At 33.1% G+C, this 20,932-nt stretch overlaps 1 protein-coding gene across 6 annotated transcripts in view; it reads left to right on the top strand.

Annotated features, from left to right (window-relative positions):
* The window catches only part of NCKAP1 (NCK associated protein 1), a 111,325-nt gene that overhangs the window by 39,346 nt on the left and 51,047 nt on the right, over positions 1-20,932 (top strand). For 2 of the 6 annotated variants that reach the window (XM_043577231.1, XM_043577228.1), the window contains 12 exons: positions 121-207; positions 402-458; positions 1,451-1,593; positions 1,677-1,767; positions 4,206-4,343; positions 5,473-5,521; positions 9,430-9,586; positions 12,609-12,665; positions 15,213-15,309; positions 15,958-16,064; positions 16,783-16,915; positions 19,457-19,538. In XM_043577231.1, coding sequence (XP_043433166.1) covers positions 121-207; positions 402-458; positions 1,451-1,593; positions 1,677-1,767; positions 4,206-4,343; positions 5,473-5,521; positions 9,430-9,586; positions 12,609-12,665; positions 15,213-15,309; positions 15,958-16,064; positions 16,783-16,915; positions 19,457-19,538 — 1,198 coding nt within the window. Of the gene's footprint in view, positions 1-114; positions 208-401; positions 459-1,450; positions 1,594-1,676; positions 1,768-4,205; positions 4,344-5,472; positions 5,522-9,429; positions 9,587-12,608; positions 12,666-15,212; positions 15,310-15,957; positions 16,065-16,782; positions 16,916-19,456; positions 19,539-20,932 lie in introns of all 6 variants that reach the window. The other 4 variants (XM_043577229.1, XM_043577227.1, XM_043577233.1 and 1 more) reach the window with 2 other exon arrangements.

Raw genomic sequence — 20,932 nt, 5'->3', positions numbered from 1 at the left:
ACTGTTCTAAGAGCTTGTGCTTCCATATAGCAATCATAAAAGAAGATAGTTTGTAGTAAAATTAAATATTTTTGTTCTGAATGAAAAATGCATTCTAATTTTGTTTTTTTACAGCAACAGCTTGCACAGCTACAGAAAGAAAAATCAGAGATTCTGAAAAATCTGGCATTATACTACTTTACATTTGTAGATGTTATGGAATTTAAGGTATGTATTTTAATATATAAAGTTTAATATTTCAGAAGTAGATGTTTATTAATTGTATAAATTGCTTTGTCACTTGTAGATAATAAAATAAGAATTCTTTTGCAACTACAATTTAAAATATATTTTATTTGTGTGTTTTCTAAATTTAGTATTATTTACCTAGGTAGAAAATTAACATAAGCTTTTATTTTCAGGACCATGTTTGTGAATTGCTGAACACTATTGATGTTTGCCAAGTCTTCTTTGATATCGTAAGTATTATTTTCAGAAAAACTCCTGATTCTCTCCTGGTAGTTTCTTTTCTTTTTTTTTTTTTTCTTTTAACGTTTTTATTCATTTTTGAGAGACACAGAGAGACTGGGCATGAGTGGGGGAGGGGCAGAGAGAGAGGGAGATACAGAATCTGAAGCAGGCTCCAGGCTCTGAGCTGTCAGCATGGAGCCCGACGCAGGGCTGGAACCGATGAACTGTGAGGTCATCACCTGAGCCAAAGTTGGACGCTGAACTGAAGGAGCCACCCAGGTGCTCCTCTGTTAGTTTCTAATATAACTAAGGTGACTAAATGTTTTTCTTTAGAGAAAATTTACATGACTAGTATGTCGAGTTTTAGCATTGTTAATTTGACGTATTTTGTAGCACTTTTTAAAGGTAAGGAGTTATAATGTATTTTCTATTTTTACTTATTTCATTGTCACTGAGTATAAATCTTGAGTGTATTGGAAAATAGTTGTTAATTTTAGTATTTTATTTTAGTAATTGCAATTTTAAAAAGTTAAGTGAATAATACTTTTCTCTGTGAAAGGCATACTTGATAGAACCTTAGGTACGACAATTTCTAGATACAGGAAGTCAGAGTGAAAAATGCCTCCATTGACAATTTACTACTAAATGACTTCCATTACTTTTTTATTTAGTACTCCTTTTTCTTGCTTAGTGAGATTGGCTCCGTATTTCTTCTTATTCTGGTTTTATTTATCCTTTTAAACTATTTACCAGTTAAATAAAGCAATAACAAGCTTTTTGTCATCCATAAAATTGTGTCACCAACATGAAACTGTTACCTGTAACTTCTAAATTTTAGGTATGTTTTTGGTGAAAGGAATTAGAATTTTAGAAGTAGGGATAAAATAAATAACTAAAGAAAATTATTGACTTTTAGTAGCTGCCATGAAGATTGTGTGTGTGCGTGTGTGTGTCTTAAAGTTTACAAAATAAGAGGTTAAACTTGATTTTTGTTTTCTAGACTGTAAACTTTGATTTAACAAAGAACTACTTAGATTTGATTATAACCTATACAACGCTAATGATACTACTGTCTCGAATTGAAGAAAGGAAGGCAATCATTGGATTATACAACTATGCTCATGAAATGACCCATGGAGCCAGGTAGACCTGCAATATACAGATCTTTGTGAAATTCTCAGTTTGATGGCTAACAACTCACTGAAATTTGATATGTCTATTTTAAGTGACCGAGAATACCCACGCCTTGGTCAGATGATTGTGGATTATGAAAACCCTTTAAAAAAAATGATGGAAGAATTTGTACCCCACAGCAAGGTAGGACCTGGTTTTTAGATTGCTTTTAATAGGCATATGAAATAATACAAGGGTTAGATAAACTTCTTTATGAAAAACATAATGGGATGCGAATAATAGCTGTGTATGGTATTATCTAATTGTGAACCAGAGAACTCATTAGTTAGATTCCAAATAGTACATGGAAACTCAGGAATATATTGATCCAGTATAATTTTTATTTTTATTTTTATTTTTAGTTTATTTTTATTTGTTTTGAGAGACAGAGCAAGCAGGGGAGGGGCAGAAAGAGAGGGGGACAGAATCCCAAACAGGCTCTGCGATGTCAGCACAGAGCCTGACATGGGGCTCAGATTCACAAATCGTGAAATCATGACCTGAGCTGAAATCGGGAGTCGGATGCTTAACTGAGCCACCTAGTCACCTCCATTATAGATTTTAGATTCAGTATAGGGTATAGAGGTAGTGAAATTTAGTATTTGGGAATGTCTGCTCTGATACCAGACTACCTGGGTTCTAATCCCAACTCTGCCAATTACTGAGTGTGTAATATTGGGCACATTCCTTAACCATCTTCCCTGTATCCATTTTCTTATCTGTAAAAATAGAGAAATAATATCTCCCTCATATGGTTGTTATGAGGATTAAATGAATTACTTCATAAAAAGTATTTAGATACATAGTGTTTGATAAATTTTAACTAGGTTATTAATAAATCTTAAGAAAAACTTTAAGAGCTTTGTGAAAATAATTTTGAATGTCTTTTACAATATATAAAAAAGTAGTTGTAGTGAAACAATTTTGGTTCAAGGGAGTCTTGGCATTATGGTTTCTTTGCAGTAGGGCTGATTCAAAGAACCATAGTTCATATGCACATCAAGGAAATTTAGAGGTATCTCATACATCCTATTACAGATAAAAATTGAGAACTGGAGAAGTGACACAGTAAGTCATTTAGCAGCAATTGGGGCAAAACCAGAGCTAAATCCCAAGATTTTAGAATCTTGGTTCATTCTCTTTGAGTCATGAGAGTTAAACATTTTAATAATACACTATTTTCTCTAAATCTGTGCTTTTTTTTTGACCCACAGTTAACACCAAGAATTTTCCTTCAATTTTTTTACTCCAGTAAAAATTCTGAAGATGTGTTTACAGAAGATGTGTTTGTAGTTTAATTTCTTTGTTTAGCTGTATTATACCCACAAATTTATATAGGTTATTGTTTTGAAGTTAGTTGGATCATTAGTTTGAAAGAGGCCAGTGGATGGCATCAGTTTTGAAGTAAAAATCAGCATTGCAGATGGAGATGTCAGGATTCCTCAGAGTGCTGAGCATACCACAGTCATTTGTCTCTGATTTGGGTATTGCTTTTTCCTCACCTGGAACTGTCTTCCCTACTCCTCTCTGTTTTCTCTATACATTCATTTCTGACTTTTTGCCAATCACGTACGGCCAAGTTTTTATTTACCCAATTCAGATTTGGTTCTTTTCCCACTTAAGTGATGAAAATTTCCGTAAGACTCTTGCATGTCTTTTTAAGTTCTCCATAGTCATTTGCATATACTAGACTATTAATAATTGCTTCAAGAGAATTATCCATTTGGATTAGACCCTTTATTTCCTAATCATAATTTTTCTGATGTTCCATGATATCTCAGGTTTAGATACAAAGTCTATCCTGTATTTGCTAGGATTTGTTAAAATTAATTTTAAAAACATTCATAATCACTTGGTAGAGTATAATAAAAATACAGATTCCTGGGGTCTACTCCCAGAGGTTCTGGTTTACTAAGTTTCAGGTAGAACTCTGGATTCTGATTTTTGAACAAATTCCATGGTAATTCATGTGCACTCAGATGTTCACTCTTACATAGAGATTCTAGGAAGCAAAGATGAATAGCAAAGGACAGTTAAAAGCAAGTAAGAAGCAGATGAGAAGAAACATTAAATATCTTGATGATAAAGCTATAATTAACAGACCAAATGACAAACAGAAGTTAAGTAATTTATTAAGATAGAGCACATTTTTTTTTTTGTAAAGAAATCTTTGGAGAAATATGAAATATGTTGAGCTCTATTAATAGTCCCATAACCCTAATGTGTTTTTTCAAAGAACTATTAGAGTAGAAAATGATGCACAAAAGAATGTGCCTACTACCCCTTTTGAAATAAAGATCCCAAGATTGCCAAACATTGTAACTTTTAAGGAACTAACATGATTTCCTGAGCTGAGCTCTTGCCCAGGAATACAGAATCTATGTAGTTTTTATGAAATTAAAAAAAATTCTAGAGGTGGTAGCCAGACCCACCTTAGATACTATATGGAGCATAGTTGTAATTAGGCTTTGTTGTTTTAGGATGGTACAGTTAGAAACACACAGCACTTGTAGCTGAAATTTAAATGGAAAAATAAAAAAAAGTCTTTGTTCCTCAACTTCCTTTTTTCCTATTTTAATTAGTCTCTTTCAGATGCACTAATTTCTCTTCAGATGGTGTATCCTCGAAGGAATCTTTCAGCGGACCAGTGGAGAAATGCCCAACTATTGAGTCTCATCAGTGCACCCAGTACAATGCTTAATCCTGCACAGTCTGACACCGTATGGTTCTGTTTTTCCCTTTTTGAATAAAAATAGTAAAGTTGATTTTTAAAAAAATATCAGCAATGCAGTACTGTTGTGATTTTTCTTCTGATTGATGTTAGCCTGTCAGTGAAGTTTATTGTAAAATGTCCAGTAATTAAGTTGTACTATTGAGTTTTTTTATTTCTAAAATCTGATGCTAAGTTAATACAATTAGTAATGTAAGTATTTTCTCTTAAAATTTAAATGTCTGTTTTGTTCTGTTATAGTAGAAAATTTGGAAAATGCAGAAAATTGTAAAGAAGGAAATACAAATCATCTTAAATCCTCACCAAAATCATTATATTGTTTTATATAGTTGACCCTTAAACAACATTGGTTTGAACTGTGTGAGTTCACTTACACGTGTATTTTTTGATAAATACAGTATTGTACTGTAAATGTATTTTCTCTTAAGATTTTCTTAATATTTTCTCTAGCTTTATTGTAAGAATACATTATATAATATGTGTAACTTACAAAATATATATTAATTGACTTTGTCATTGGTAAGGCTTCTGGTCAACAGTAAGCTATTAGTATTTAAATTTTTGGAAGTCAGGAGTGTTAGGCAAATTTTCAGCTGCATGGGGAGCAGGGTGTTGGCATTCCTAATCCTCCTATTGTTCAAGGGTCAACTGTATTTTCAATCTGTTCTCTGTATGTATAAAAATATATGTTATGCAGATGGAGAATACACACACAAAATTACTGATTGGGGTGAGATAGTAAGTACCCATGTACCTAAATCTTTTTTAAATTGATTAAATATTATCTCTTGGAATACTACAAGCTCTGAAATAGACTTGGGAAATTTGAAGTTGTCCTTTATCAGATTGAAGACAATTTAGCAACAGTATTATTTTAAGGGAGGTTTCAGGGAGTGTAAATGTGAAAGGGGCACAGCTCTTACTGTCCTTTATGGACTGCAAGTTTAAATCATAAGTTATAAAACTTTTATCCAGCCTTTTAAATACGTCATGGTGGTATTTGAGCCAAAAATTGAGCAGTAAGAGTTTTTAGGAGGAAGAGAAAGAGAGTGACTTAGCATAGGATTTGTTTTTTTAGAATTTCTTCTAATCACAGGTATATATTTTCTCTTTTTAAGATGCCTTGTGAATATCTTTCTTTGGATGCAATGGAAAAATGGATTATCTGTAAGTAAAATCAATTAGGTTTGTAACTATCTCTCAGGTTTTAAGTTTTAGAGAAAAATAACAGGTAATATGGATTACTTCTGTGCCAAGCACTGTCCTAAGCCATTTCTGTGTATTACCTCATTCAGTTCTCGTACTGACCCTGTCAAGATGGTCTGTTTTATAGTCGAGGAATCTAAAGGTTAGTCTACGTAGCTAATAAGTGACAAAGACAAAATGAGAACCTAGGCTAATGCCAAGGCTCATGGTACATTATATTGCCTCTCAGTATGACTGTCAAAACTACATTTTTATTTTGTTTTTAATGATTTTTTAAAATGTCATGTTTATTCAGCTAAGGTTTTTGGTTTTAGTTTACTTCTGTACATATAATAATGACTCATCATTGGCAGTTAAATGCATTGGAAGGTGAAATTACTAGTTGTGCCCCTGGGACGTTTACAAACCATAGGGGAAATAGACACAGTAACATACAGATACAATATAGAATGAGAGTTACTATAATTACTTCTACCGCCCCCAGGTCCAGTAGCATATGGGAATAATTTTGAGCAGTTTTTGTTTCTTAGTTCTTATAGGTCTTGTTTCTTGGTTTATTAACCTTTAAGATTTATTTATTGTTTTTTTTTATTATAGTATATCTCAAACTATAGTGAAGGACCAGTTTTTAAAAAAATTTTTTTTGCATTGATACTTCTATAAAATTAAAAAAAATTGAATTATTAGAATTACCAGAAATTAATACAGATGCAAAAGCCCACATTTTAAATTATTAAATTCAGTTTAATCTAACATTGTTTTTAGGTTTCTACTCATGAATCAATGTCAGATTTTTATGAGAGTTTCTAAATACTGTTAGTTTCTTTACTCAATCTCATTATGCCCTGGCACTTTGAATAGCACTGTTATTAGTATGAAAGAGGAGGAATTTAGCACATAACTCCCTGTCCCTGGCCATTTTTATTAATTATATATTTTACATTGATCATTTTTGTGATACTCTATTTTCTTCTGTAACTATAGTTAAGATTTTCATCCTTTAGTCTCTTACTTGATCAGAACACAGTTTTCAAAGTATTAATTTTGCTTAAATGTATTGTGATCCTTGGTCATGTTTATGGAAGTTTGGCTGTAGAACAGAGGTGATTAGTAGAGTTAGGTAGCATGATGACCTAGAGTTAATAGCACTAGTGCCCCTAGTCTTTAGGAATGCTGATTACAGGACCCTGTATGATGAGAGGGAGGTAGGTCAGAAGGCAGGCTACCCTAAGAAGGAATGTAGGGACATAGAGGCAGATTTGGGATAATCACAGTTGCCCAAGTAAGGAAGGTTTACTCTGAAGTTTGCTGCCTTCATGTGTTTGAGTCTTGAGTAGAGTTAATATAGAAGTTAAGAATTACCTTAAACTCTGCACTTGTCATTTTAACCCTAAAACTCATAGTAGGACTTTTCTGTAGACTGTGGTCTACTTTCTTTAGTGCTTTGCTCTAGATTAGTTTCAAGTGTGGTCCCAGGATCAGCAGCATCACCTAGGAACTTACTCGATGTGTAGAATCTTGATCTTCACCCTAGACCTACTCAATTGGAAACAGTGAATGGATCCTAGCAATCTGATTTAATAAGTCTTCCTAGTAGCTCTGATGCAAGCTAAAGTTGGAGAATTATTGGTCTAGATTATAGCCTGGGGCCAAGAGTTACTGAGAGTCTGGAATGTTGAAGACCCAGCTATTTGGAATGCAATTATAAAATAACTTATCCTGATGTTCTTTTCAGGGTCTATTCTTGCTCTGTTGGTTGGACTCAGAGGACTCCTTGGGAAAGATCTCTTTTCATCTCTGGAGTTTTGGATTACTAATTCCTGACTCTCTTTAAATTGATAGTCGAGTTCTGTCTACTTTCGATCTTAAAAGATTTTTCCCAACTTTCTTGTCTAGTATTGGTATTTATTTATTTATTTATTTATTTATTAATTAACATCCACATTAGTTAGCATATAGTGCAATAATGCTTTCAGGAGTAGAGTCCCATGATTCATCCCCTACATATAACACCCAGCGTTCATCCCAACAAGTGTCCTCCTTAATGCCTCTTGCCCATTTAGCCCATCTCCCCACCCAGAACCCCTCCAGCAACCCTCGGTTTGTTCTCTGTATTTAAGAGTCTCTTATGTTTTATCCCCCTCCATGTTTTTGTATTATTTTTGCTTCTCTTCCCTTATGTTCATCTGTTTTGTATCTTAAATTCCACATGAGTAAAGTCACATGATATTTGTCTTTCTCTAATTTCCCTTAGCATAATACACTCTAGTTCCATCCACATAGTTGCAGATGGCAAGATTTCATTCTTAGTATTGGTCTTCTTTCTTGTTTTCTAACATTTTTGTGGCTAAAATAACTAATTTTTTTTTTCTGTCCTTGTATTGGAACCTTGGTGGGTAAAGGAAATTAATATGTGATTTAATTAATAAATCATCCTAATCTTGGGCAGTCTATTTTAAATTAATTTGCCCTTTTTGATTCTGTCATAAACAAATGAAGATATTTTAATTCATAAGGTAATCCATTTCTTAAAAAAATAAAATATATGGTAACCCATAATAACTGCTAACATCTTTAGAGAAACCTTTTATTATCTGCAGCAATTTTGTGACTCTAAGTATTCAAAGAGGTATAAAACACTAAGCGAAATCACTTTTTACTCAGAGGTTTAGAGTAAAAAAACATTATATAGGACAAGAATCTTTTACAAACAGTTTCTCGTGAGGACTTACGTTTCCATGCGTATATTCTGTTTCTTTGGTTGTGTACCAGACCATGTAATTGGCTGTGTTTAGGGGTCCTGTTGCATGAAAAACTTTTTTATGTTTCAGGGTATTTAAAGAAGTTTAATATGCTTCTGTATATGATTCCACAGTATATGCCTACTTACCTTAAAAAGTTAACTTGCTTGCATAGTGTCCTGTTAAAGGAAGGTTGAGCTAAGAATAAAAAGATGAATGACAAGTTATATGTTAACGATTCAGGAGTTTAAAAGGGGGAGTGACCACTGAGAATCCTAGGGAAATCTCACAGAAAAAGGATTGGTTAGTAACTGACCCAGTAACTTGTGTATAGCAGGTACTGAGTAAATGTTGAATGACTGACAGATGAGGTTTTGTGGTGTAGTGGAGAGGGCTACAGAGGGCATCAACAAACATACATAGGATTTTAAATTTGTATAGGATTTCCAAAGTAGATAACAAAAGATGAAAGAGATATGTGAATTCATGTAAGAAAGCAGCATAATATATTGAAAGAATCTTAGACTTTAAGGGTAAATACTTGAGGCTAAATATAGCTCTAATAGTTAATAGTATAACTTTAGGCAAGTCATTGAACCTTCATTTCTTCAACTATAAAAGAGAAGGATACCATCTATTTTATCTACTCCAGAGAATCATGTGAGATAATATAAGTGAAAGCTTATATAGATTTAGTAATCTATATATTGCTGTGAAAATGTGAGATGCATTTCTTCTGGTGATTTAAAAAAGTAGATTAGCCTTATTTTTCAGTTACTGTAACAGTTATGATTACCGTATTTGTTGATTAGTTTAACTTCTGATATCTAGGTTAAAATATAAATATTTTGAAAATGTCTTTTACTCATTTATTAAAATGACTTTTTTCACAGGCCAGAAACAACATTTTTTCTCATCAGTGTGGGTTCAAAGGACTGATTTTGCAGAATACAGAAAATTATTGACAATTGTTGCCATCTTGTGTGTATGAGTTATTACCTGTCACTTAAAAAGCCTCAATAAAAAGCCTCAATTTTATGTTTCTGAAATTTTTGGAAGCTACTTTGTAATGGAAAGAATTTAATTTTGGAATACTTTTATATTCGTATTTACTTTTTTTTTTTTAAGTTGGCTTCATTTTGTGCCATGGGATTCTAAATACTGATGCGACAGCACTGAACCTTTGGAAGCTAGCTCTTCAAAGTAGCTCTTGCCTCTCTCTCTTTCGGGATGAAGTTTTCCACATTCACAAAGCTGCAGAAGACTTATTTGTAAACATACGAGGGTATGGCATTTTCATTTATCTTGTCTTTTTTTTTGGAGAAGGGTAGTGAGTGAATGATTTTTGTTGAAGTTTGGGGATAGAGAAGGGTCATGTATGCAAGAAGATGTCACCTGTACCCTCTTACTGGTCACAGTAAGTTTTTTTCTTAACAGTCACCCTGATACGGTATTTTCATATATTTTATAGGTAACTTCACAGACTGAAGTATCTAGTGTTTCTCCCCTTTTAAAACTTGTATTCTATGATAAAGAAGATGTGCTTTCTTTTGCAAATTATGACGGGTTTAGACATAAATATTGCTAAAAGCACCATATACATTTTAGAGTTTTGAAATTTGTAGAAGTGCTATTGAGAAGTATGTGGGTCAGTGAGAAGAACTTCATTAAATTATAACAATTATACGAGTCAGACTGCTGCACGTAAGAAATCATGTTTCCTTTTAATAAGGTGTTCCAAGTGACTGATTTATATTCATTCCCTGGAAAGCAAATAGTTCTTACTAATTTGTTTCCTTGAAATTTTTAATGCCTGCATTTCTTTCTATATGAGGTTCTGTAGGCAGTATACAGTAAACAGGTTGGCCTCAGACTTGGTAGTAGTTTTGAAATCTTTTGAAATTAGGAGCATCTAAAATATTCTAAAATACCTGAAAGTGTCAAATAGTTATGTTCAGCTTGTTAGTTTCAGATACAAATGAAGTTTACCAACATTTGATTCATATCCAATTTAGAAATGTCTTCATGCAGGGTGCCTGGGTGGCTCAGTCGGTTAAGTGTCCCAACTATTGATCTCAGCTCAGGTCTTGATCTCAGGGTTGTGAGTTGAAGTCCCATGCTGGACTCCATACTGGGCATGAAACCTACTTAAAAAACAAACAAACAAACAAACAAACAAACAAACAAATGTCTTGAAGAAATTGAGATAAAGCATCTGTTAGTTATTAAAAAGTAAATATATCAACTAAGCCTCAAATTTTAGTGTGTATAAAAATTACTCTGGGATGCGTATTAATCCAGATTACTGGGCATGATCCCTAATTTGTATTTCCTATATCTGTATCTTGGAGAGTTAAAAGAATCTGCTCTTTTTCTCCCTAGTAATTTTTGAAGTAGAATTTACAGACAGAAGAATGCATAAATTTTACATGTATGTCTCAATAACTTTATATATGAATACTCTAGGTGACCACCTAGATCAAGATATAGAACATTTCCATTATCCCCAGAAAATTGTCTTGTGTCTCTTTTTTGGTCAGTACTGCCACCCCTGGTCTCCCACCTTTCAGTTCCCTTCTCCGGTGACCACTGTTCTGGTTTCTGTCACCATGGATGGTTCTGACATTCTCATGTTGGTAGATTCTCAGGTATAATATGAGAACTAGTGCCCTATGTACTTTCCAGCTCTTACTTGGCTTTTATTTTAGATGCTGGAGTATTTGGAAATATCCTATGTCAGATGGGATACTTCCTAATTTATTTTCATTTTCTAATTGGTTCAGATTGAAAATTAAGAAACTTGTATTATGTCTTAGCATATTGATGGCTTCTCTGTGGAATCATATTTAAATATATGTAAGCATTTAGAACCAGGTAGTCTATATATTGAGTGAGCTTATGTTATATATGGTACACGTAAGTTGAATGACACCATGAGACCAGTTATCTTTAAAAAAAATTTTTTTTAATGTATATTTATTTTTGAGAGAGAGACAGATTGTTGGTGGGGTAGGGGCAGAGAGTGAGGGAGATGCTGAATCTGAAGCAGGCTTCAGGCTCTGAGCTGTCAGCAAAGAGCCTGATGTGGGCTTGAACCCACGAACTGCAAGATCATGCCCTGAGCTGAAGTCAGATGCTTAACTGACTGAGCCACCCAGGCACCCCACCAATTGTCTTTTTGTTACACTTTTTTTTCTTTATGTTAATACTTTTCTAACAATGAATTTACCATTTAAGAATCTTCATGATTAAAGTTGTAAAGTTTTAATTTATTAAGTCATGAGTGATCACTTGAAAATATGATTTACAGTACTTACAGGTTAGATTGTAAGTATAAAAGCTTATTAATTATGAAAGAGAATGATTACAGATTTAGTATATTTTAGACATTTGCTCAAAGATCACATAAATCTTAGAGCACTTAATTTAGAAGCTGGGACTTCTTGGTTTAAGTGGTCTTAGCCAGGTTGTCAAGAAGATAATTTTTCTTTAACATTTTAGGAATTTTGAGTTTTTGCGTGTAGTATTAATGAAAATAACATTTATTAGCTCTTTTTTTCACATGTCACCTTTAAATTTTTTTATGTTGGTTCCTATTTTTTGTTTTTGTTTTTGAAATTTTTTTAATGTTTATTTTGTGAGAGAGAGAGAGAGGAGGGGACAGAGAGAGGGAGACAGAGGCTTCAGAGTGGGCTCCATACTGACATCAAAAAGCCTGACGGGAATCAAACTCATGAACCATGAGATTATGACCTGAGCTGAAGTTGGATGCTTATCTGACTGACCTACCCAGGCACCTGGTGTCCTATTTCTTTTAATTTAGTCTTAGGCTTTCCTGCCCCAGTTTTTTCTACCATAAAACCCCTATCTCCAGACATTCAGTAGTGTTACTCCCTAGTATATATCCTTTCAGAATTTTTTTTAATCAGATAGCATAAAATTAGAAGTAGTAGCTTTGTTATTACTTTAGATTTTGGAGACCACCGTTAATTACATTGGAGGTACAATTTTAGTGTCTCTGTGGGTTCTTTACGAGGTGTATATAATCAAAGATCTACATTGTGAGCTTCAATTTTATTGTTAGATTTAATATAATATGAGATCTGTTTTTCTAAGAAGACTTGACTGGGTAGTTAGGAAAGGAGGTAGGTGGACTTGTTCCATGCATTTCTAGTTTGAGCACCATTTTTTTTCTTATTGCTAATAGTCGTTTTTAATTGACTTTTAGTATTTGGCTAACTCGTTTTGACTGTTACTGATGAAATTAGGATTAACAAGAATCTAATTTTTTTTTTTTTTGCACATAGCTATAATAAGCGTATTAATGACATAAGAGAATGCAAAGAGGCAGCTGTGTCACATGCGTAAGTAGTTCTGTTTTCTCTGTGGAACTTGTAATCAACAAGAATTTCTGTCTTAAAGCATAATTTTGTTCACATACTGCAGATTAATGGTGTGCAATATGGGATAGAAGTGGGGCAGTCAATGAGAAGTATATATCCTCAGAATTTAGTAAGCTTCAGGTTAGTACAGACAGATCTGGAATATTTTTGAAGTGTTGATAAAAATGCTCTAAGCAAGTACCATACAAAGGTCTTTTATTTTAGGTATCATTCAGATCTTTTGCCATCACTATGCTTTCATATCAATACTTTTCAAGGTGTGATGATTTTTGTACCACTTCATGAAAATAGATATATCTTTTTTTTTTAATTTTTTTTTTTTCAACGTTTATTTATTTTTGGGACAGAGAGAGACAGAGCTTGAATGGGGGAGGGGCAGAGAGAGGGAGACACAGAATCGGAAACAGGCTCCAGGCTCTGAGCCATCAGCCCAGAGCCCGACGCGGGGCTCGAACTCCCGGACCGCGAGATCGTGACCTGGCTGAAGTCGGACGCCCAACCGACTGCACCACCCAGGCGCCCCAAAATAGATATATCTTTTTTTAAAAAATTTTTTTTTTCAACGTTTATTTATTTTTGGCACAGAGAGAGACAGAGCATGAACGGGGGAGGGGCAGAGAGAGAGGGAGACACAGAATCAGAAACAGGCTCCAGGCTCTTAGCCATCAGCCCTGAGCCTGACGCGGGGCTCGAACTCATGGACCGCGAGATCATGACCTGGCTGAAGTCGGACGCTTAACCGACTGCGCCACCCAGGCGCCCCTAAAATAGATATATCTTTATACTCTCCCAAATAGTATTTACTTTTCAAAGTATGTTATCCTCATGCCCTTACCTAATTGTAGTAAATATTTTACATTAGTAAGTATATAGAATAACTTAAAAATTATCATGTTTAAGATCTTTGAACAACTTTTTGATTTTCTCATGAAATAATTATAAATAATTTGATAATTCAGTGTTACATATATACTTCTATAAAATATTTTCTCCACTGAGCCTAGGTAATGTTATCTGATCCATCCATATTTCTGTAAAGCAGAGTATAAAGCACCACTGCCATCAATGAAAATATAAAAACCACAAGAAGTTTCAGAATTTAGGTTTAGGTTATACGATGGATTTTGGGAATTTAAACCATCTTTATTCATTGCTGTCAGTGACCTATTTCCTCATGCATATTTTTTCACTTGAATGAAATGCTTATATTTAAAAAGTTATTTTCTAGTACTAATATATTTTGGAGTGTGTTAGCATTCCTTTCTTGACATACAGAAATACAAATGATTTTCACTTCTTCATGGGATAGACTCTATTGTAGGCACATATATGATTCTTAGCTATCGTTTATGAAACTCTTTTAAAGGTGAGGCATTTTCTCCCTTTATTATATAAAGTAGTTGTAGGTAGTAAGCAGTAAGAATTCCTCATAGGAATTCCTCATTACCTTGTGCCAAGCATGGTACTTTATAGACATTTTCTCTCAGTATTAATAACATCACAGACTCCTTGCCACAACTCGGTGTAATAAAATAGTCAAAATAACATTGCCTCTTTTCTTAGAAATTGTATTGGATGACTTTATTATTGTAAGATAAAAAAAGAGCTTGTCATTGGAATTAGCCTAATGTAATAATACTATGTATCAGACATGATGAAAGATGTATCTTTTCAGGGAGGTGTCATCATCCCTGTTTTATAGATGACAGGGTGAAACTAGGAGGGGTGTGGGGGGGGGCAGAGGGTGCTGTTTTTTGCACCTATCAGAATCTTAAAACTTTGTTGGGACAGTGTGTATTTTGCATAGTGTGAGGAGTTGGAATACTTAGAACATTCTGTGATATTTTTTTCCACATTAATATGTAAGAGTAATTCTTTTAAATTTGCATTTTATTTTAAAAATACCTAGTAGTGAATATTTATGATTATCTTTTCCTTTCCTCATCTTTCTGTTTTTGAAGATTACCAAATGATCTCATCCTAATATCTTTATTATATATAGCTCTTGTTTATTAGTCTTACCTATTTAATAAGAATATACTTAATAAAGTAGGATATAATCAGATATTTAATAAGTTGTGTTCATTGATTTTCTTTGTGGGGGTGCAAGAAAATGTATGTAGTAGAACATTGCTTGTTTTCAAGGATTTCACAGTCCACTTTTATAAAGTGCTAGGCTAAATGGTATTAAAGTTGCAGACATTATTCAAAAATGGGCATCTGGATATTGGGAAATGCTTCTTGAAGGGTTGGTCTTGAAGTTTGGGTAGGATTTTGATAGGTGGAGAGTAACAGAATAAACATGGTTATAAAAACACTGCAAGGAAGGCAAGGATAAACATAAGTTTGGAAAGTCATTTAATGATATGACATACACATAGAAGATGTTTGTAGGAGCTTGTGCTTCCTAAAAAATGTTTGTAAATTGACCTGAAATGGTAAGTTATTTAATTGCCAATAATGATTTTAGTAGAAACAGATAAGTTATATTGATGTCTTTCCCTATAGTGGTTCAATGCACAGAGAAAGACGCAAATTTTTAAGATCTGCACTGAAAGAATTGGCTACTGTCCTCTCTGATCAACCTGGCTTGCTAGGTCCAAAGGTAATTGATTTAATTCTTATTTCAACTACAGGTGTACCGTATTAAAATGAAAAAAAATCGGGGCGCTTGGGTGGCTCAGTCGGTTAAGCGGCCGACTTCTGCTCAGGTCATGATCTCGCGTTCCGTGAGTTCGAGCCCCGTGTCGGGCTCTGTGCTGACAGCTCAGAGCCTGGAGACTGTTTGAGATTCTGTGTCTCCCTCTCTCTGACCCTCCCCCGTTCATGCTCTGTCTCTCTCTGTCTCAAAAATAAATAAACGTTAAAAAAAAATTATAAATAAAATGAAAAAAATTCTATGAAATTTTACTAAAATTTGAATTCTTATTTAACTGTAGGTGTGCCAATTAAAATTTTAAAAAAATTCTCTATGGAAAACTACTAAAATTTATATTTAACTGAGAATGAATTTGCTTACTTGACATTCATACATCACACCTTCCTGCATTTTTCTCACTTCATGTTTGAATGTGTACTCCCCTTGATACCTGTCTCTAGGTTTTCTTCTGTGTTCTCGTTTTTGTCTTTGAACTTCATATTATCAGTTCTTGCCAGTGTCTCTCGCTTAGACAAAGATTATGAATAGGTTTTGTTAATAATCTTGGCATGAGAATAAGCAAATGTTCTTTTTTTTTTTTTTTTTTTTAATTAGGCACTTTTTGTTTTTATGGCATTATCCTTTGCCCGTGATGAAATTATCTGGCTACTTCGTCATGCAGATAACATGCCAAAGAAGAGTGCAGATGACTTTATAGATAAGTAAGTTAGCAACATTTAAAGAGTTATTTTTGAATATTTTGATGTATGGGATGTGGAATTTGGGGACATTGAAGTTAAATTATTTTGAAAACCTTTTTTAGAGCTTTTCACATTTCATAATAAAGGGATATTTGTAATACACCATTAGATAATATGAATTAAAATGCAGAGTCAGTGTTAGCTTAATATTAGGGCTTGTAATGTTTCCTAAACCTAGATGGTCATAAAGTTCTTATTTTCTTGCTATAACCAGTCATATTTTCTTTGGAATTCATTTTTTAAAATGATTCACTACACAAAAATTTAAATAAGAACCTTAATGAACCAAGTGTGTTATTTGAAATGTCTTTATCATTTTAGTACACAGTCCTTCAATAGGAATTAGATAAATGAAACAGAAATAAGAGCTTACAGAAAAATCTTAATTCTTCTAATCCTCTAATCCTCTTCCGTTTGTGATTTTTTTAATGATGTAATTTATGAGATACTCTAATTTTATTTTCATTTTGGGTTTTCCTTTATCAACTTTTTAGTCATAGCTGTTTTTTAATTTTTGCTTTCCATCATGGAAATGTCTTTAGGAAGGAATTGACATAAAATTATATTTAATAATGCTTTTTCTAAGAAAAAAACTCTTGTAGTAATATCAGATACATTTTATATTTTCCTTAATGATGAATTTATTTTTTGAAATACTTTTCTTGGATTTTTTAAAAAGGCACATTGCTGAATTAATATTTTACATGGAAGAGCTTAGAGCACATGTAAGGAAATATGGACCTGTAATGCAGAGGTATTATGTGCAGTACCTCTCTGGCTTTGATGCTGTTGTTCTCAATGAACTTGTGCAGGTAAAAACTGTCTCATGTTACTCTCCCTGTTGTTCCTTCCTTCCCTCCTTTCTAGTAACTGATTTGTTTGCTCAGTATAATCTAGTGCCAAGTGATAGATACAAATGTAAACAAGTCATTGTCCTATCTTGTTAAGGGGGATCATCACTTAGAGGGGAGAAAACATTTAGTTGTAGTCAAGTGTTGTAGCATAGTGTTATGCTTAAGTGTGTACAAAGCTCAGACTGAGCACAATTCAGGGAATTATTCTTTACCTGGCAGGTGGAGGTTGGTATACAGTGACCAAATTATAGAGGGCCTTTCAATAGAGGAGGTTAGTCATAAATCTGATTTATTACTTAGATTACTGTGGCTCAGTATGGATGATGGATTGCTGGGGGCCAAGGGAGGAAACAGAGAGATTAGAAGAGAGCTGATGAGAGCCTGAACTTGGACATTGGCTCTGGCAATAAAGAAGAGATGATGGAGACTTTATAATTGATAACCAAGTATTAGATAAAACACATAAGATAAATCTTTTAGCATAGTATATTAGAAGATGACCAGATTTTTAAAACAAAATTCATCTAGATGTCCTAATAAGATTAAATGTCCTGATTTTATTTTCAATTTGAATTTTCCTCTATTGATTTTTAGTCTTTTTTTTTGCTTTCCATAATTTAGTCTTTTTCATCTTAATATAGATTTATTTTTATTCCAAATAAGCTAACTGTAAGGAAATTTTTTTTTTTTACTTCATTTATAAAATCAAGATGTCTAAAAAAGTTCTGTAAGCTAATATACAGTATAAAGGAAGAACAACACAAATTCTCTTTGTATTAAGATTATTCTAGGGGTGCCTGAGTGGCTCAGTCAGTTAAGCATCTGAGACTCTTTACTTCGGCTCAGGTCATGATCTCGTATTCATGAGTTGGAGCCCCACATAGGACTCTGTGCTGACCGTGTGGAGCCTGCTTGGAATTCTGTCTCCTTCCCTCTCTCTCAAAATAAATAAAAATAAACTTAAAAAAAAAAGACTATTCTAAAGCTACTGGTTTTCCAGAGAAATAACCATATTTTGAAATCCTGATTTTTCTTTTTCAAATCTACCTAAAAAATGTAAATGAGAAAAGAAAATGTCTTTCATGGCATTGTTTACCTTGAATTAAATACTCCTTATAGGTTACTATCCTGAATTGGTGTATTTTTTCCTTTATCCACTAGGTGGAGCTCAGATGCTTCCTGTTTACAATGTCCATTAAAAAAGGTCTAGAAAAGCTGATTTTATCTCTAGAATGTTATTGCTTTGCTGTACTTCTATTTTAATAGTTACTACTTAACAGATAAACCAGAGGCTTTTGTGCTATCAGAATGTAAACCAGTCTCCTGGTTTCATGTCAGTTTGAAACTTGCTGTGGCTGGTTGGATATTTTATTAATTTTATAGGTTTATGTTACAGCATTAAAAATTTTAAGTCATTCCGTATCTTTTGGTGTCTTTTTCATCAACTGTATTTTAACAACACTAGGGAGATTAATGTCTTTTTTTCCTAGAATTATAGTACTATAAGTAGCAGTAATACTAATATTAATAATTGTCAGATTTATTGATATTTTATTACATCTATACAACAATCCTCTGAGGATAGGTATGGTTATCATTATTTGTTGAAGAAAATAGACTTTGTGTAACTTGCTCCATATCACACAGTTCATAAGTAGTAGAGCCAGTATTTGAATTTAGGCTTTAATTACAGTGCATGAGCTTTTTATACCCTCTTCTGTTGTGAAGTACCTGCATAGTGTTTCTAACCATTTGGTAGGATTTAAATTTAGAACTAAGATTAACCTGTTAATATAGTTGATGAAATAGCTGTCAAATTTGTTTTTTGTGGTAAAATATACATTTTCTGTGTTCACTATTTTTAAGTGTACAGTTCAGTGAAATTATGTATGTTCACATTGTACAAGTTTTGAAAATTATGCTGTTAGTGAGCTAAGCATTCACTTATTAAAAAATGTATTATTTATTATCAACTTCAGATGTACTTTATATGCTATTCATTTTTTTAGCTGGCTTGAAAGGGATGTTTTTGGTCCTAATCTTACTGAAGTATAATACACACAGAGTCACCTATTTTCAGTATACAGTTTGAATTTTAGCAACTGTCTATTCGTTCACATTACAGCCACTACAGTCAAGACATAGAAAGTTTCCAACACTTAAAAGTTTTCTTGTGTACCTTTTTCTTGTGTACTGATGCTCTCTCTAAATCCCCGCCAACCATTCATCCTTTTGGTCACTTTTGCCTTTTTTTAACAAAAAATTTTGTATAAATGGAATCATATAGTATATAATCTTTGTTTTTTATTTCTTTCAGTTAGTATGTTTTTGATATTCATCCATGTTAATGTATGTATCAACATTTCATTCCTGTTTAAGGCTGAAAAATATTCCTTAGTATGGATATACCATCTTGTGTATCCACCCACCAGTTAGTGGACCTATGAATTGTTTCCCCTGTTAGATGTTCTTAACATTATTTTTTGTTTCTTCTTTTAGAATCTTTCTGTTTGCCCTGAAGATGAATCAATCATCATGTCCTCTTTTGTTAACACTATGACTTCCCTGAGTGTAAAACAAGGTAAGTCTTTTAAATAAAAGCATATTTTCTTCTAATTAGGTTTTCAAATTTGATTTTCAAGGAGAGGACTTCACAGTTAATTTTTATAGACTCACTTATTTTTGGACATATTTAATCTGTTCTTTTTTGTCTTAGCTTTGTTCTCTGTGAAACAAAAGTTTCCAAAATGGGTGTGTGACATTTATAAAAATAATGAGAATTATAGCTTGAAATATTTTATTATTCAGCAGGTGAAAAAAGGCATTTTATAATTAAAAAAAAACAACAACAACAAAGAAACATAATGAAGTGTATATGTGGTCCAAGCATCACCTGTGACAATAGTATGTACCGTTGATAAAACATTTTAAAAATTGCCAGGCACTTATTTTATCCTATTTAATCCACATCAATTTTAAAAAGTTCTTTATGCTTTTATTTGGTAGGTTTGGGAACTTAAGGTTTGAGAGTTAACCTCTCCATTATTTAACATGATTTTCCCAAGCTCTAACAAGTATTAAGTGCTACTATAGGAATTTTAAGTTCCGATCTGTCAATCCCAAAAGTTAATGTCATATACTAGATTGCTTCTTCATTATTTGAAAACTTCATTCCAACAGATTGGTGTTATATTTTAGTTTTGTAACCTTTTAAGTAAAGGGTATCCAAATCCTTGAAAATTTGAGTAATAAATACATTTTAGTTTAATCAATATCACACTTAAGTAGTGAAACTGTTGTAAAGTTGGTTGGTGATAATTTGGTTTGTAAAGAGTTATTTTGAAGAACTTCACTATGCTGTCCAAAGCTTTTGTTTACAGAATTCCTCAAGCTCTAGTCTAGCTTCTTCAAAATTGACATGTAAGCACACTTAGAAACAGTTTAGGTGAGAAGTCTGTATTTAACACTTCTCTTAGCATAACTCCCTCCTTCTATCAACATTTTTATAGGATTTGAGAATTACTGCCTTGTCTTAGCTATTATTTTTGTTTTTTTTTTAAGTGTACAGTTTAATAGGGTTAAGTGTATTCACATAATTGCTCAACCAATCTCCAGAACGTTTTCATCTTGAAAACTGAATCTCCATAGCTATTAAATATCAGCTTCTCAATTTCCCTCGCCCCTGATATCCGCCATTCTACTTTCTGTTTCTATGAGTTTGATTACACTAGGTACCTCATAAGTGGAATCATGCAGTATTTTTCTTTTTGTCACTGACTTATTTCACAACATATGTCCTCAAGATTCAGCCACACTATAGCATGTGTCAGAATTTCCTTCCTTTTCAAGGCTGAATAATGTACCACATTTTGTTCATCTATTCCACTGTTGGTGGACATTTGGGTTGCTTCTGCCTTTTAGCTATTATGAATAATGCTGCTATTGTGAATAATGCTGAACATGGGTTTACAACGA

The sequence above is a fragment of the Prionailurus bengalensis genome, chromosome C1 (assembly GCF_016509475.1).
Source record: "Prionailurus bengalensis isolate Pbe53 chromosome C1, Fcat_Pben_1.1_paternal_pri, whole genome shotgun sequence".
NCBI lineage: Eukaryota > Metazoa > Chordata > Mammalia > Carnivora > Felidae > Prionailurus > Prionailurus bengalensis.
This window is presented reverse-complemented; position numbering and strand designations above follow the sequence as displayed.